This window comes from Manis javanica, chromosome 7 (assembly GCF_040802235.1).
Source record: "Manis javanica isolate MJ-LG chromosome 7, MJ_LKY, whole genome shotgun sequence".
Lineage (NCBI taxonomy): Eukaryota > Metazoa > Chordata > Mammalia > Pholidota > Manidae > Manis > Manis javanica.
Window position 1 is genome coordinate 13542542 of NC_133162.1, and position 17954 is coordinate 13560495.

At 39.9% G+C, this 17954-nt stretch overlaps 1 protein-coding gene across 3 annotated transcripts in view; it reads right to left on the reverse strand.

Moving 5' to 3' along the window:
- Nucleotides 1-17954, reverse strand: part of PNLIPRP3 (pancreatic lipase related protein 3) — a 35328-nt gene that overhangs the window by 2304 nt on the left and 15070 nt on the right. Inside the window, exons 3-10 of one of the 3 annotated variants that reach the window (XM_037010953.2) lie at nt 15918-16037; nt 15153-15257; nt 13087-13195; nt 9856-9975; nt 9653-9775; nt 6556-6674; nt 3876-4008; nt 1629-1740 (exon numbers count right to left, since the gene is read on the reverse strand). In XM_037010953.2, coding sequence (XP_036866848.2) covers nt 1629-1740; nt 3876-4008; nt 6556-6674; nt 9653-9775; nt 9856-9975; nt 13087-13195; nt 15153-15257; nt 15918-16037 — 941 coding nt within the window. Of the gene's footprint in view, nt 1-1628; nt 1741-3875; nt 4009-6555; nt 6675-9652; nt 9776-9855; nt 9976-13086; nt 13196-15125; nt 15258-15917; nt 16038-17954 lie in introns of all 3 variants that reach the window. The other 2 variants (XM_017663254.3, XM_037010954.2) reach the window with 2 other exon arrangements.

Genomic DNA, 17954 nt, shown 5'->3' on the forward strand with positions numbered 1-17954 from the left:
ACTCTTGGCACACCCTAGTATTTAAACATTTCTTGAGTGAATGAATGAATATTGCTATTCCTAGGTCCTCTTTTATTCCATTATATGTAGAATTAATTGATTTAACTACCAGAATGCAACTTTTCTTCCAGATTCTTCCAGATCATCTTCCTGTTGCTACCAAACTGCCTTCACTCAGTGCACATGCAGTGTGGCCCTTCTCAACAGTGTCGTTAGAACCCAAATAACTAAAATATAATCTGCAGGGAAGCTAGACTTTTAAAACTTGACTGAAGAAGGGGAATAGACTAGCATACACATTTCTTTAGCTGATCTCATTTTAAGATGAGATATCTGCTATGAACCTGAAATGCTGAATTATTCTTGAAAGAGGACGGGTTAAGTATGTGATGACATTCAGCTTCTTCAGACATTAGTAAAGGAAATACAGAGAGGTCAAAACATTCTCACAAATCTCAAAAGGGTCAGGGAACTGCCTCTCAGTCCCTGCATACCCCAGGTTAGGCGCCTCTGTGCAGGACACAAACCATGAGGTGTTAGCCAATGGTCTGTGCACAGGCTGCAAATGTGTTGAACTGCTTCTCAGAGGAATAGCTTAATGGAGCATGAAGAATGGGTGGAAATGGGATGTGCTAAGGCAGGAAAGGGTATCTGGAACCAAGGAACAGCGTGGGTGAAGGGAGGAAGGGAGGAAGGAGTGGGATCTGGTCAATGCCGTGTAGTGCAATGAGGGTAACAAGGCTGAGCTGAGCTGAACAAAGCCAAGTGGTGACAGACACGTCTAGAAGAGAGGTATGGAGCCTGTGCGTCACCCAGCAGCCAGACGACCACTGACAGACATTTGCACCAAAGCGAGGTGACGTACACAAACCTGCCAGAATGGTTAATCTGATGCATCCCTCAACTGACAAAATAACCACAAAAATTTCTGCTTTTTATGCCTCTGCCCAGTAGTTGAAGGTGATGGAAATCACAGAGGCAAAATATCTATCCATTCATTAGTTTGCAAAAAGGTAGTATCTAATTAGTGTGCATAATGCTAATTCTGAAATGCATTACATTCTTTTATGTCTGCATCAGATATGCATTACAGAATTAAATGCATTACAGAATTAAAAGGTGAACATGAAATACATAATACAAAAATGCTAAAGCTGTTCAAGGACAAGATTAAGGAAAACAAGATAAAAGGAGACTTTCTAAGATACACAGTGAATGTCTCTACTGAACTATTCCTACCTTTGAGTCTTTCCAATTTACTTAAGAGTCTTAGTTCATAAGTTATCTGGGATCTAAACAAATAAAAATATATGCTCAAATTTATATATTAATGGAATGGACTAACAATATATTTTGTTTACTGTCAATTTCCTTCCCACTTGCTTTATAATCTAGATTTATATTGCATGTCATCATTTCCTAACATTTTCTTTTGTAGTTGGGAGTGCAGGGAAAAGAGATACTATGATTTCTAGTTTAACATCTGGAAACATGAAGTTAAAAAAAGGTTAAATTTAACATGATAGCCTATGGTATTTATTGTAGGAAAATAAAGATTGAGCTGTTTAAAGAGCTGGTTTGTCCCACTGCCCAGCACCTTCACAGGCCAGTTCCTCGTCCTTGCCTACCTGGCCATCACAAACTCCTCTTTTTTCCCAGTTGTTCCACCAACGTGGAGAAATATGCTCCCTTGAGTGACATTGTTTCCACTGAGTTTGACAGACAATTTGTGCCTCCAACCTAGAAATAAAGAAAAAAAATGACGAGTTGAAAAACATGAGAAAGACATGATACCCGAAGCAATTTAATACAAATGAAACTCTCAGGGTTCAAGTGAAACAAGGTTTTTCATGTTCACAAAAATTTATTTTATATAGCTTGATTTAATTTGGTGGAAAACTACACTTAAACATGGATATAAATGTTCACACTTTAATTTTGTAAAATAAGTATTTTTTACATGTAGAATTACGTGTAGTAATTCTTGTGACTTTTTAAAAAAGAAGTGTGTCTTTTTTTATTTATTGTTTGTATTCTGTGGCATGTATACATTCCATAACCAAGTTTTTATTTTCCATAGTTTGATAACTAATCCAGAAAAAAAAAATCTAGAAAACCTACCGGGCAAGAGAGTTTTACACTTTTACCATCACTTAGAGGTGAAGTGAACTGTCCCTGCCTCTTCTGCAGGGCTGTGTGCTGGGAATGTCTGCTCAGGACATGTCTGGGTCAGCACAAAGCCTGACAACAGGATAAATCCATTGTAAATGGTCAATTGTAGCTTTTAAAAAATCTAGGGCTAAACAGATCTTTCATTCTGCATTCTGAAATTGTGGTATGCTTAATAACACAATGAAAACATGCAATTCTTCCTAAAATTGTTTTACAAGCACCTGAAAAGGGGAGAAAACCAAGGGGAGAAGATTTTTAGTTCTTAATTTAATCATTGCCAAAGAGCTCTCTTTCCCTGCTTACCCATTCCTCTGTGACACAGCCCCTCCCACCTCTCACTGGAACCCCTGTCCCCAAGTGGAGTGACGGTGCAGTCAGAGCCACCCCACTGGCCCCTGCGGGCTGCTGTCTGCTCGGACTTTGCAACACATTTGGTGCAGTGGGTGCAGCCTGCCTGCCTCATCATCTTTCTTTTCTTGACTCCTTTAACTACTGTCTCACATCAACTTTCTCTCTCTCTGCCAATCCCCAGTCTCCTTCGAAGGAACCTCTTTCTCTGCTATTTTCTTTCGCATTTGACACACTTTTCTTGGGTAATTATATAGTCCACTTTCACAGCTCCAATTACTATCTAAAGGCAGGTGGCTCTCAAATTTCTGTGCCACATCAATCTTGAGAGGCTGAGACCATGTATCTAACTGCCTAGTGGGCACACATGCTCCCAAGTCCCAAAGGCACTGCGAAACCTAACATGTTAGAAACTGAGCGCATCAACTTAGTCTAGAGTAGCCTCTCTTCCTGGGTTCCCAAGTTCAGCGGATGGCACATCCTCAGAGAATCACCCTTGACTTTCAATTTTCTGCCCCCCTCCAATCCATTCACCAACTGCCATTTTGTTTCTACCTCCCAACCATCTCTGTCATCTCCACTTCCTTTGACCTTCCTGCCTGGATTGTTGCAACAACTGTCGATTTTCCTCTGGGTTTTATTGAGCTATAACTGACATATAACAGTGTGTAAGCTTAAAGTGTGCAACGGGACGATAGGATATACATATATTGCAAGATTGCTGCAATAAGGTTGGTCAGCACACCCATCGCCTCCCGCACTGGGGAGGAGCAGCTGTTCCAGCAGGACATCTTGCCTCCATCTTGCCCCCCCCCTCCACCATCATCCTCACAGCAACTACAGTGATTTTTCTAAAAGGCCAACTTAATCACCGAATACCCTTCAGGCGCTTTCCATTATCCCAAAGATGAAGCCCAAACTCCCCTCTGCGTGCACCATTTCACTCCCTGGCTGCCATTCTGGCAAGATCTTTCAGTTCTGCTCTCTCACTGCTGGCAGCTGCCCTGCAGTCCCCTCAGCCTGGAACACTCCCATTTCCTTCTCCCTGCAACTCATCTTTCAGGAGTCACCTTAGAAACCACTTTCCCTCAGAAGCCTGCCCAGCCGACCTGGCTGGGGAAGTTTCTTCTTGGAATGTCTACTGGAAAGTTTATGATTCAGAATTGAAACAGATCTTTTTGGCTGTCTTCCCCAAAACTAGCCTAAGCTTATGGCATTGTTCTTCACTGCATCCTCAGAATCTGGACCAGTGCCAGTTATTTGGAACACTCAGTAAAAATTAAAAAAAAAAAAAACAACTATTTTAAAAATAAGTACCTTAAAGCATTACAGTAAAACTTAGCCACAGTACTTACGAGCAAATGGGGAAAGAGTCCCTGTGTTTAAAAAATAGTATGGTCTATTAGGCTTCATATTTTTTAGGTGAAATCTATCAGCAAAATGACCCATTGTCGGGCAACCTTCTTGGGAACAGTGGAAGCAATTCCCCTGGTGACAGAAAATAAGAGGTAATTAGAAATGCAATTAGAAATGTTGACCTTCAATAAACTCAGATGTATTACTAAATTATAATACATCTTTGGAACTGAAATAAAAGTACATGCACCTGAAAATGACTAAGTTGCCTAGTGGGCCACACTGCTTGTTTTAAAAAACAGAACAAAATAAAACAAAAACAACTGAGGGGAAAAGAAAAAGAGCCTATAAGAAAAGGGTAAAGGTTATGAAGGGACAATCCTTGGAAGAGGCAACTCAAATAGTTGGTAACTATGTAAAAACAAGCCTGATCTTACTGATAGTCAGAGATGTGCTAATTAAAACAACACACAATCGCATACTCAGCAGATTTGCAAAGATTAAAACAACTGGCAATATTAAGTACTGGTGAAGACATGGGGTGGGAGAATTCTTATTTGTTCCTGATGGGAATGTAAATTGACAGATATTGCAGATGGCAATTCAGTAATGTCTAATAAAGGGAGACATGCACATATGCTTGGACAATTTCACACCTGTTTTATGCCATGAAGAAACCTGCACACAAGTACATAAAGAGACACAGAGGTGTTTATTGCAGAATTGCTTTTAATAACAAAAATTGGCAGCAACCAAAATTATAATACAACCATAAGCCCATTAGTAAGGGAATGAGTAAATAAATTATAGTGGATTCCTAAAAAATAAATACATGAGAGCTATACATATCAACGTAGAGCTCAAATTCATAAAATTAGAAAAAAAAAAAGCAAATCCAGAAAGAAACATACAGGATGATAGTATTTATTTGATATATATCAGATTCACTTCAAATTCTGCCTTGGGGGAGGGTATGAAGGGAATATAAGGTACTTCAATTTTTATCTGCATGTTTTAGAAACTAAAAACTCACAAAATGTTAACTTAAAAAAAATCTAGGTAGAGGTGTTTGAGTATTTGCTCTCTCAGGTTTTGAGATTTTAGATTTAAAAACCATGGAATTTAGGCTGGGGTTGCACTAAAGCATCCCATTTAAAACTCCATTTTTAATGAAGGAAAATTCTAACAAAAAGAATAAGGGCTATATATACTGAGTGCTTACCATGTGCCAGGCACTGTTCTAAGCACTTAATCTGCATTTTTCTCAATTAATCCTCACAAAGTCCCTTATTATAATAGTGCATTTAGTCACCCTAGTTAAGGGATGAAGAAACGGAAGCACAGAAAATGTACTCTGTCCAATGTTGCATGTCTTGAAAGTGATGGAGCAAGAATGTGAAGCAGGCAGCCTGGCACTAGTATCCCTCCTTTTGATTTTATTTCATTTTTTTAAAATTTAATTTAATTTGATTTGATTTTCATCTATTTATTTCATTTCACTTCATTTTTATGACTATTTAGGTAAAAATACAGTGAAACATGCAAAGGAAACTGGATGTTCTCTGGTTTGTAGCCATAATTAGCATCCATGTGTCACAGGAGCCTCAGGTTCTCCAGTCTGGCAGATTGAACCCCATTACCTCTGACATCATTTCTGAGTCATTATCAGTGACTGGGACACTGAGGACCTGCTTCCACCTGCCTTCGGCATGGGAAATGCCTTCAACCACTCAGAGCGGCAAATGGGGCCTGAAGGAGGAGGAGGTGATGCCAGAAGGAGGTTATGAGGGAAATGCCAGTTTTGGGCGGGCAGCTTCCTGAGAGCAGCAGTTCACCAGGGCACACTGTGAGCAAGAACAACTGGCTCGGAAACTGAGGAGATGGCCCACGGGCATCCACTCACCTTGCTCCGTAACAGGAGCGAAGTGCTTATTACCGTCCCAGCACTGCACTTGTTCACAAAGTGCTATTACAACAAATTTCAGTGGCAAACCCCACATTTTTGTACTATGATGAAACAGGTGATCAGGTCTCTAGAGCACAAGAAGGAAAATCTTTCCATTTCCCACAAAAAAATAGATTTTCTTTCTCCCCTTCATAGTGATAACCAAAGGAAAAATAAGTTTAGCTTAGATCTGGCACACCATGCTTTATGACTCAAGCAAAATCAGATTTGGTATTTTGTCACATATTGATCTGTGTGCAACACCTGTGAGCTATCTATGCCTTAGTTCTGCTCTGTATAAATAATTAAATTTTAATAAAATAATTTTCATGTTCCAAGTAAATAGTAGTATGATTGATTGTAGCTATTGATCAGTTCAGCCTTCTTGGGGCATCTTTGAAGATGACATTTAAAATACACACACAGAAAACATTTTGCCTTGGACTTATGCCTGTTACACAGTAGCATCTAATTACTGAAAAACAAATGGCCTAAAACTCAACTGGATATAATCTTCAAAAGAGCTGAAACAACCATAATGCAAACAGGTGGTTTAGCTACTTAAGTTCTTCAGCAAACGCAGCTACTGTTCAGTACTCAGCACAGAAAGAATCTATTTCCCAAAACGGCAGATGCATTTTTTGCCACATACTCAAAGCTCTAATTTTTATTGGCAGGTCATACTTCAAGAAATGACTTTCTAATTAAGTTCCACTGCAAAATGCTTTACTTACTGCTTTAAAATCTTTGTAGGATCTACAAGGATAAGCAATAAACGCATCAGGATTGAGAATGCTTTCAGTGTAAAAGTGATGACTTCGGGCATGGTTGCAATCAAAGAAGAAAGTCACTTCTGTGAAAAAAATTTCCAATTAATTGATAGCCGTGAACTGAGGAGCTGATAACTGATAGTATGAATCATTTCTTAGGAAAAGTAACTTTGAGTGCCTGATTCTTGACTCGGAGGGTCCAGACAGCCAGACCTTGTATGTAGGCTTGGATATTGCCCAACATTTACCAACAGTACATGCTGTTCCCTTTGTACTAAAGAATTCTTTGGGTGAATCTAAAGGGACACAAGCAGGGTGAATAAACAAATGTAAATGCAGAAGCCTCTGTGCTCTGACACTAATATCCCCAACACTTCCTGGATCTCTGACTCAGAGCTTTAAAGCATCTTTATGCACAAGGCATCTCCACCTTATACCAGTGGATTCTCTGTCTGCCTGTTTCTATAGGAAGGACTGAATTCCCTCCTATTCAGTCACATAAGAGCCAGCAATGTTAACCAGTGCACACCTTCAGCTGAGCTTCAAGGTATGCCAGGCAGGAGGTAAAATAACGAACACTAAAGATGAACTAATTTTGTCATTGTCGGGGATGACATTATTGCCACCAATAGGATTACTGCAATAAAAAAGAAGATCTAAATATACTCACACACTCAGGTTATAGAGTTCTAGTCATTTATGCTCTCTTTACCTTACACAGCAACATTTTTACCGTATGTCATGGACTATCCTTCTAATGCCCTATATCCTTGGTTGGTTCTCTGAGAAACTAGATTTTGGTTTTTGTATAATGTGGTAGATTGCTATTTTATAATAGTTGCCTTCGCTGAACCTTTCTAGGTGCTTACTTCTTTGCAATATCAGGATACCATTCCTCCCTTCAAGAGATGGAGCCTATTTTTTTATTCCCCTAGGTTACAGGCTAGTCTTGTGACTTGCTTTGACCAACAAAATGTGCAGGAACTGACACTGTAAGTTCCTGAGACCTTCCAGTATCCACTCCTGCTTTCTTAGAAACCATGTCAGGAAACGCAGGTTAACTGGCTGGGGAGAGAGGCCCTGAAGCATAGCAAATGGCTTCGGGAGGAGAGCCAGTACCAAGACCCCAGACATGGAAGGTCGTCTTGGACCCTCCTATGCAGCTTAGCCCAGCCCAGCCCCCAGATGGATGCCATTACGAGTCACAAAGCAGAGTCTTGGCAGAATTCTGCTTGGATCTTGACACTCGGAACCATAGACACTCAAACCATTGTTCTTTTAAGCCAGTAGGATTTGATATGCAGTAGATAACTGAGACAGAATAATTTCAGAAATGCAACAGTCAGCAGAGATCAACAATTGGCATCATCCTTTTTTAAAAAACCAGGAGTTCTCTTATATCAGGTCTCTTTATATCTAGATTAATATTCACAATTAATTATGATTTAGGGAAGATGGTTCTTTAGAATATGGGGAACCATGAATTTTAAAAGTAAATGTCTTCTTAGTAATAAATCTAATGTAAAATAGAGTATCTTGAAGTCTTAAAATTCATCTAAGGACATAACATAAAAGATACACATGCTTTTAATACAATAAAGTTATAAGAAATCTTATGTCTCAAAATGATAGTTTATGATAAATATATATTTTATTTGAATTAATTCTTCCAGAATTTAAAATGCTCTGTGTATAACACTTAAATACAGTTATGGAAAGAGGTCTTATGATCCATATTTTATCCTAATAGAAAGGCTTTTAAATCATAATATGGGAAATAATAAGAGGACTCAGTTTTATAATTGGCCTTTTTTGAGTGAATTTAGTTTATTTGCACTAGGCAGAATTGGCTTTAATTCTCATTTTAAGTATCTTTAGATTCACCAGTTGTTTTTTCTTTAGTAGTCTTAGCAAATAGCTACTTTCAATCATATAATTACTTTTCAGAACAAATATGAAAACTTCGTAATTTGTCTCTAGAGAAGAGGTAATTTAGTGTCATGATCTGTGCATCTTTGGTCTACATCAGCCAAGTAAAAGATCAAATAACTATAGCATCTAGGTATTCTGAACACATGGGATCAGGTGGTAAGTTATTTAGAATCATCCAGATGTTTTTTATAATATCATCATACATCATATTATTATGTATATTATTAATTAGGTATATTTCATTATTTACATGAAGATGATATGTAGATATAGAGAGGAATGGAATTCCCAAATCACATTTTGATGCCTTGTTACTAGGTGTCCTATAGATATTACTATTATTACTGGTAGCTACTATAAAAAGTTAAACACTATTTGTTTAATTTATGATTAATTTAATCTACGATCCAGAGAGATTGTGTTAAAAAGTAAGTCAAACCATGTCTCTCTTCTGATCACAATCCTCTCGTGCCTCCCATGTTGCTTGACTAAGAGCTGAAGTCTTTCCTACAGTCCGTACAGCCCTGTATTCTCGCTTTCTCTGCCCCTGTTCCTTCTCTAATTTCATGCCCTACTACTTTTTTCTCTTTCACTTCACTCCAGCCACAATAGGCTCCTCCTCACTGCTATGAAAGCTCCTGCCCCAGGTCCTTTACACTCGCTGCACAGTCCCTTTTGCTTGGAATGCCTTTTCCCCAGGGATCCACATGGCTAAGTCCCATTCTATGCTTTATTTTTGTCTCCTTAGCACTTACTCTACTATTGTTTTTCTAGAAAATTAGAATATTAATTAAGCAATTCTTTTTTATATCTTTTGTATTCACTCCTACAGCTGCTGTTCCTAGAATAATGCCTGACACATAGTAAGCACTCAGTACATAGATGTTGAATGAATGAACACATCCTCCTTGTGCTAGACATTCCATTAGGCCCTAGGGACACAAAGGTAACTAAGAAAGTGACCCTGACCTTGCAAATCTTACAACTGGTGGGAGCTTCATACATGCAGCTTTATTGTGGGCTAAAATATATTTATGTTACATTATACACAAGAGGATGTGGATCCTGTCCTAGGAGGGAGCTGAATAAATGTATAACATCAGGCTTCATATTTTGGAACATATTTTACCTTCTTTGTAAGCACTGAAATTAAGTTTAAATAAAGGTGTAATTAAGTCTCCACATCCTGGCATGTACTTCCCTCCATTTGGGTAAAAGTCAAGGTGACCACAAGCATTAATAGTTCCAGCACCTGAAATACATAAAAGCAGGATACCTTTTAAAATTCTCCTCTATGCTTTAGAGTATTTTCTGTTTGTATTAAAAACTTACCAAGCTCAAACAGAAAGGGAACTGCATTTGTATGAATAACGTCAACAAAGTTTGCATCTGATGGGTCCAGCCTGACTTCATTTGGAGTGTTGTGGAAATAGGGCCCAGCTGGATCCAACCCTGGGAAACAGCATAATGTCTATTAAACCAAGACATGTTCCAGACAAGAGAACACTGATAGTGTTGCTAATTTGGAAGGACAGATGATGAAGGCAAGGTATTCTTTCCTACATGATTTATAGGTCAAACAGTACCCTAGACAAAGTGCAGATACATAAACTGAGTATTTAATGCAGGTCTGTATTTTCGCAGTGTCACATTTCTACACACGAGTAAGGCTGTGACTAGACAATACCAAACCCTCTAACAAAATCAGAAAAATCGAAGTGGCTATTCCAGGGTTGGTTAAGATTATGAGTTGTAGATGATCTCGAAAGCAGTATCTGTATGCAAAAAATAAATAAATGAATTCAAGATAAGAGTTTCATTCTTTAATTTATAAAGATGAATCTACAAAGCAACACTAATAGAATCTTAGTCCTCAGCTAAGGATCATTTAAGTCCACTTCATTATATTGCAAATGAAAAGCCTGAAGCCCAGTAAAGTGAAGTGATTTGACAAAGTCACCATATGTTGGAGGCAAAATGGACAAAGAGCCCGGGGGTCCACTTGGAAGGAACAGAGATTGCAATGTCCAAATTACATAAATTCTTTGGACATGCAGATAGCCTCTAAAAATGTTTTGTTTTCTATTTACCCAACAGGTAAATATTCACTTGGCAGAAAAAAAATGTAGTACATAGAATTTGATTTTTTAAATAAGAATTAAGAAAAACAAAATCTTCTTGAATCTGTTGTAACCCAGTGTGAAGTTTTAATTTATGTATGGCAACATTCTACCCTTAATTTATGGCCTACATGCCCCACAGGCTGTGTGCACCCATGGGCATTTCCATCTTCACAAGTTGCTTCATCTCTTCTTTCCTCTGGGCTTGAAACTTAGAACCAGGCAGGGGAGTGGTATTTCTGCACACAGTGACTTCAGATTAAAAATACAAGTTTATTATTCTAAGTAAGAATGGGGGTTGTGGGGTGGGTGGAGCTGGGATCAGAGAGCGGGGAAAGAGGAAGCTAAGAGCAGGAGAAGTCTGTTATACCAAGAGACTGCAGAGGCAAAATACTTTAAATGCAATTTGGAATTCTTAACTATACTTAGAAAAAGTATTTTAAATTCAAGTTTGAATTTATAGTGTGTGCGCATGTGTAATAACTTTGAGACCATGTGAGACAATAGCTGTATTTTCAAATGTAACAGTGGTGATGCCAGGGGTTCCTGTTTGCGGAGTCAAAAAATGAACTTAGCATACAGTCAAGGTAGGAGAGCCAAGGAGAGGCTTTTATTGAGAGATACAGTGAGAGGACAGAGGTCCTGGCTCACGCCACAAGGGGACAAGAGAGCCCGGGTGGTGCCGTTGTCCAGGGAATTTACAGGCGGTTGAGAGACAAAGGGCTAGGGATGCAGACCCACCAAACGGTCTCTAAATGTTTATCTTTGAAGAGACACTACGTTTCTTATCAGTTTTCCGGATTATTTTGCAGAGTTAACATAAGAAATGTACCGCTTTGATTCTTTCCCAGAATAGTAGCTTCTTGGTCTGGGGGCATATCAATCAAGACTGCCTGTCCTGCCCCCAAGGTGGGCTGGGGTATTGTCTGTTTGCTAAATAGTAAGTTAAGAAATCTTACTTCTTAACTTCCTGGGTGTTAAAATGCAATCTTATCTTTAAGATGGAATCCTTCCTGCCTTTCATGATGTTGCTTACAGCTGGGCTCCCTTGCTTTATTATCCGCCCAGGTTATATATTACTTGATCAAGGGCTGGAGGAGTAAATGCAGCATCTGGGTAAAGTTAAAGATAAGCTGGGCCTTTTAGCGGCTAAAGTAAATTTAACAATAGCCTCATTTGCAAACAAGACATGGGCTATGCTGAGGTATTTTCTTATCTGGAGGATGTTCAAACAATCCAGGCCAAGTTACTCCTGGTTTTTTAGTTTTACCTAATCTTCACTGAAGAATGCTTATATTCCTAGTTTGATATTTTACTTTAGAGAATTAATGTGACTCTGACTTTGTTTAATTGTTTAATATGGAGTTTTTGTAGGGCTGTTTTTCCCGAGGCCCTCACCCTACTCTGACTACACCCATGGTCCCTGTCTGAGAGGCATGTTTCAAAGGGTATGGGAAGCACAGAGAATCAGCTTTGCCCGAGGAAGACACATTTGAGATAAGTCTTCAAGAGTGAACGGTGCATGTGTAGAGGGGAAGTAGCACGTGCAAAGGCACAGGAATATGGTAAAAACAAGAGGAAACATGAAATGTTTATGTGACAGGCTAAGAACCTTTAGGCAATGGAAAGTTCCAAGAAGCAGAGTGACTGAGGCTGCATTTCAAAAGATGGCGACAGTGGGAGTGCCTATGAAGACAGGGCTGGGGTAGGGCCAAAGTCCAGGCAAGAGATGAAGAGGCATCGAGCTGGGACAGTGGCTGTGGCCTGGAGGAGCGCCGTGCGGATGGAGCAGACGTGGGACTTGCTGCCCTGTTGTCGGTGGGGCATATGCAGGAGGGGAGGTCAGCGTGGCTTGTCAATAATGAAGCAGAGAGTTTGATCTCCAGGCATCTGAATCGCTTGTTTTGGAAGTCAGAGCACAGAGAAGGAATATGATTATCACTCTCAAAAACCTAAGTCATAGTATATACTTTACTCTGCAATTTATTTTTAGATTTGACAGTCTAGCCAGGGATAATAGTCAAGATTTTAGCAACTGGCACAGGCTGGGCACAAGCCTTCAACAAGTCATCCCACAGTGGCAGTACACGCTGGGTGGGCTACAATCCCAGGATCCCCTGTGGGGGTCTAACCCCTCCTTGTGTGGCAGTGTGGAATTCCTAAGCATGGCAGATGTCATCATCACCCCCATCCCCTACAGGTGGACAGTCACAGTTTCCATCACTTTGCCACCCCAGATAATGCTGTGTTGCAGACACTTCCACGTGGATCTGCACATTCATGCACTGAAAGCCCTTTCACATTTCAATTTAGGTGAATCTTATTTCCTCCTACCTTACCTACCTTACGTTTTTCCTGCTGCTTCGTTTGGTGTTCAGATACTTGATTTTGTGTGAGAACAAATATGGAAACAAATTCAAGGCTGACTCCAGGGCAGGCTTACCAGTTATCCTTCCAAGGCCTGGAATCCTTGACCCAGCTTCCCCAGCCAGATGCGCACCCACGCTGTGGCCAATCAAGTGCACTTTAGAAGGGGAATATCCAAATTCTTTCTGATAGGATTTTTTAAAAGGGAAACAGAACACATAATTTTAAAGGAGCAGGTAGAATGGTTAAAATATGCTTAAGATTAAAAAGCTGACAGGTTTCTCCTTTTCATACAGAGGATGGGGACTGGTGAAGTGACCAAGTGACCCCCACACCCACCTACATCCTCTTCTGGCTGAAGGAGAGGGCTGCAGGCAGGCTTGGAGGAGGCTGCCTTCTGTCAGAGATTTTTCTCCCCAAGCGCAGGGGCCTCACAGTCCTTGGGAGCAGCCCAGCGATTGTGTATCGTGGCTTCCAGCCCATGACCATTCTTCCTGAGGCCCACACAGGTCAAAGGCAGCTCACGCCTATGCTGTTAACTCTAGCAAGTGTCTGAGGTGATTTTAGTCTTCAAAGAAGAGTACTTAAGAATACTCACAAAGAGACTATGTGCCGAAGCGTTCATACCTCCCTCTCCCAAGTTGGTGGGTAACAAATGAGCATTTTTAGTTTCATCTAAGTTTTAGGCTTTCTTCAAGATAATAGCGAAAATCAAGCAATCACCTTCATTTGGATAAAATTTGTCATTTGCTCAAATGTCCATTTTTTTCCCCACCAGTAATGACAGTATTATGTGTGCTTTACCAAGAGCATCTTCTACCTCATTTACATGTGAATGGCTGCCCAGGACCAGCTGCCAGTCTTTAGGGGGCCCCTCCCTCCACTGATGCCCCCATTTTAAATCTATGACTGGCATCTGAGATGGCTCTCAGCCTCACCACCACCCCCATCAATTCACTGAACATTTAACTCAGCAAACACTTTCCTTTTCAGTTCAGCAAACATCTCCCAGCTTCCCACAGGCCACTACTATTTATTTCCTGGGCCTAGAGGAGCCCACAGCTCAGGTGCAAGGATCAACCAAAGAATTCACAAGAGCTCATGATTGGTTGTTCTCCGAAGAGGAGATGAATCGATTTTATCCTCTGCACACAAAAACCCACGCTAAGTACTACCTTTTTACACTCCATTGTTCTCTGACAGCAACAGACAGAGAGGTATGGGGGCAGAGATATGCCTTTGGCCCCCAGATTCCTCCAGCTGCTTCCCCCCATTCCCTTCCAGGGCTCAGGGCTCCCAAACTGCCTTCCCTGGCCCCCCATCTGAGTTCGGGGTTACTGCAGTCACTCCACACCCCATTGCCTTGGATTTCTTCCCAGTACTGTCCCTACTCTGTGTCAGAGCTGAAACCCTGTTTTGCTCACACTGTAGCTTCAGTACCTCAAACAGGGCCTGGCCCGTGCAAACACAGAGAAAAATATTTGTTGAATGAGTAAGTGAACCCTTCTTAAGAACCTGAAAGGGTCATAAATCTTTAGCTTTTACTTCACTACGTTTTATGAGGAGAAATTACTTTCTATAATGGTAGAGCATTTGGAAATTTATAGGGATCTTAGGGTATATTCCCTCATAAATAGCAAAGTCTATTTTCTTCTCTTGGAAAATGTGTAGGTTCAAGAGTTGTGCCTGGTTGGACATACAGATCTAATTCACTGCCATAGAACACAATTTCTGGGGAAAATGCATTTCACATTCTAGACGAATAACATTCAAAGGATGGGAATAGTTTATAATCATTAAGGGTAGGTTCACAATGTGCTGAAAACCATCCTACATGCTGACCAAGGCACCGACTTTTGCGGGGATTGGAGGGCAAGCCTTTGATGAGGAGCCTGTGAAGGCACACTGCCACCAAGTGGCGCTTTGTAGAACCACAGGCACTTGACTCACAAGAAGTAACTTCCCTTTTTTGGGCTACCACACACACAAATGCTTATGATTTCATATGTTCAATACTTGTGTAGGCTAATAAAAAGAACATAAAATTGTCCCAAGTTCTTGATGTTAGGATGCAAACCCAATTACATATAATTTTTAAAAATCAGCTCTTCTTACCTCAAGAACATTAATAAAATAAGCTACCTCAGCTCCCGCAACGCGGAGATTATTTACAGCATGGATATATTTCATGGAGCCATTAATCCAGTCTAAGTTAATGCAGTTCACATCTTCCACTTTTAGCAACACCTGGTACAACGATTTATTGTACATGTTAAAAAAATAAGAATTGAAGAAAACCAAAGTGCCTGAACAATTGATTCCATAGTAGGAAATAACAGTAGCAGGTATTGAGAACCTACTACATGTTAGGCTCAGTCTTAACCTTTTACATGTATTAACTTATTTAATTCTCATGTATAGATATAGAAACTGAGGAACAGATAGGTTAATTAAACTTGTCCACGATCACAGAGCTATAGTGAGTAGCACCATGATATAAATTCAGACAGCATGACTCCATTACACTCTACAGACCTATAAATAATTAACTGCTCACTACATTAGCAAGCTTTTATTCTTGAGAGGAAAATTAATTTCCTGGAGTGAACTTGGAAATATTTTCCCCTTACATTAAATGAGAAATTTATCACACCACTCAATCTTTTGTCAAAGGTGAGAATTTACAAAAGAACAATTATAAAAATATCTTCCCATTAAAATCTATGCAATTCATGATAAGTGCAAATTAATGGGAAAAGGATCATTCATTTGAGACCTTGGGATATGGACAGTGTGAACAGCCAGGGGGAGGGTTTCTATGAATTTGCATTACTAGCATGTAAATATCGTTTCTGTTAAACATGAAGCTTTTATACTGAGGCAAAGAAGAGTTTATTCACATCATACATTGCACATGTCTTGCTGCCATTTGCCATCTGTTTTCCATCCAGGTATGTTGATATGGGTCATTTTGTCTGTTCCAAAGTATGAGGCTTGGATAGTTAGATGATTAACTGCACTGATTTCCTGTTTCAAAGGAAAAGAGATTAAGGTAAAATAATGATTCAAAATTATTAAACATTTAGTAGAGTTGTTCTAAATCTGATCAAAAGCCTTCCACTAAATTTGATTTTTAACAACCTTCTTTAATACAATTTTTACTGAAGAAATAGTTACTGCTACATATTGCCAAAGTACCTAGAAATTATTACTGCATTATAAGTTGCAATATACAAACTTAATGACAAGGAAAGGAAATAATAATGTTTGGTTTTAAGGCAATGTTTGTAAGACAATGTTGGGTCAGTTCAATCAGAATTTGAGTAAACCTTACTTTTGTATTAGCACTTCTAAGCTGTCAATGTAATTCATGCGAATTGTCTTGAGGCTTTGAAGTTTGCTACAAAGGTGGCAAAATAGATTGTGCCTCCACTTTACCAGTGAGGAACAGAGGTTAGGGTCTCACCACATGAAATACAACAGTACATTAAAGATAATTTAATGTGATTATGCTAAATATCCTTCAGTATTTCTTGCATTTTGTTGGATTGTTTTTCTAACCAAACTCTCAAACACTTCAGAATACTATGAATTTAAGCGCTTTTGTTGTTAAGAGAAAAATCAAAAGGCACACATATAAGCAATTCTATTGAGAAAAAAAGTCATCAGCATATAGCAAGTCTGACAATGGTGAATCCTACAACTAGAAAGTAACATATTTAGAAACTTATGAAATTCAAACAAAGAGCCTATTATGAGCTACTTGTGTTTAGCAGTAATATGCAATTAATCATACAGCTTACTGGCTAGTTGAAGTATCTCCAAGACTATAAGCAAATAATTACGAGAATCGTAAACTGGTTTACACAGTAATTATAATATAGCTAACACTTATATCTGCCTATGTGCCAGGAATTGTTCTAAGCAATTCCTATAGAGTAGCTCATTTAACTCACAGCACTGTGAGATAGGTACTAATTTTACAAATTAGTAAGGAACACAATGAGAGGTCAAGTCACTTGTTCAAAAGTACTGCAGCTAATGAGCCCTGGAGCAGGAGTTCCAATCCACATGGTCTTTCTCTCAAGTCACACGCTTAATTAACCACTGGGCTCTCAAGTTGTGATGTGATCATAGCGTTCTCTGCTGATAGGGCCTGGACCAGATATGAGATTCATGAAGCAGGTAATAAAATCAAATGTATTCAGGCTTTCTCGGAAGCACTTTTCTGCTAAATGATGGACTCCAAGTGCAAAAACATATGTCCATCTGTGTTTCTAAAAGAATCTAGATGCTTATTCCAACTCTAGCTGGAGTCCGTTGGACACCTTTTGTATTCTAGTTTCTACACCAAAAATATCTGTTCTGGAGAGATAATTTAGGTGAAAAAATTTGTTCTTTCCCCATCATGAGAATAGTTTGAAGAAGTGGGACCTTGTGAAAGCTTGCAAGTGGCAATCTGACCAGCACACCCTGTGGGGGCCCGGCCTACGGCCAAGGCTGAGCCCCACTCTAGCTGGACAACGCCCTAAAGATGGCGCCTGCTTCCTGCTCACCACCCTTTCCCCTCTTCCCTGTTGGGGATTGGCCCAGCAGACTTTCGTACCCGTGCACAGCTCGTGCTGCCCACTTAGAGTGGTGCGTGACACCTATCCGCTTAAAGATCACGCATGATACTGTCCCGGATTGGTTGGGTGACTGAATATAAGGGAGCCTGCCGGGAGGGAGAAGAGCTTCCCGACAACTGCTGTAACCGCCGCGAGAGATTAGACAATAAAGCCTAGAAAAGAATCAAGACCTTGGGCGTGTTGCTTCGGTCCCTTTGGGGTTGCGACAAGTGGTGCCAAAACCCGGGAATCGTTAAACCTCGTCGCGACCTGATCAGCTGACCCTGGCACCTGCCGATGAAGTAGAGCTTGTAACTCTTCAGGAACGTTGCTGGAC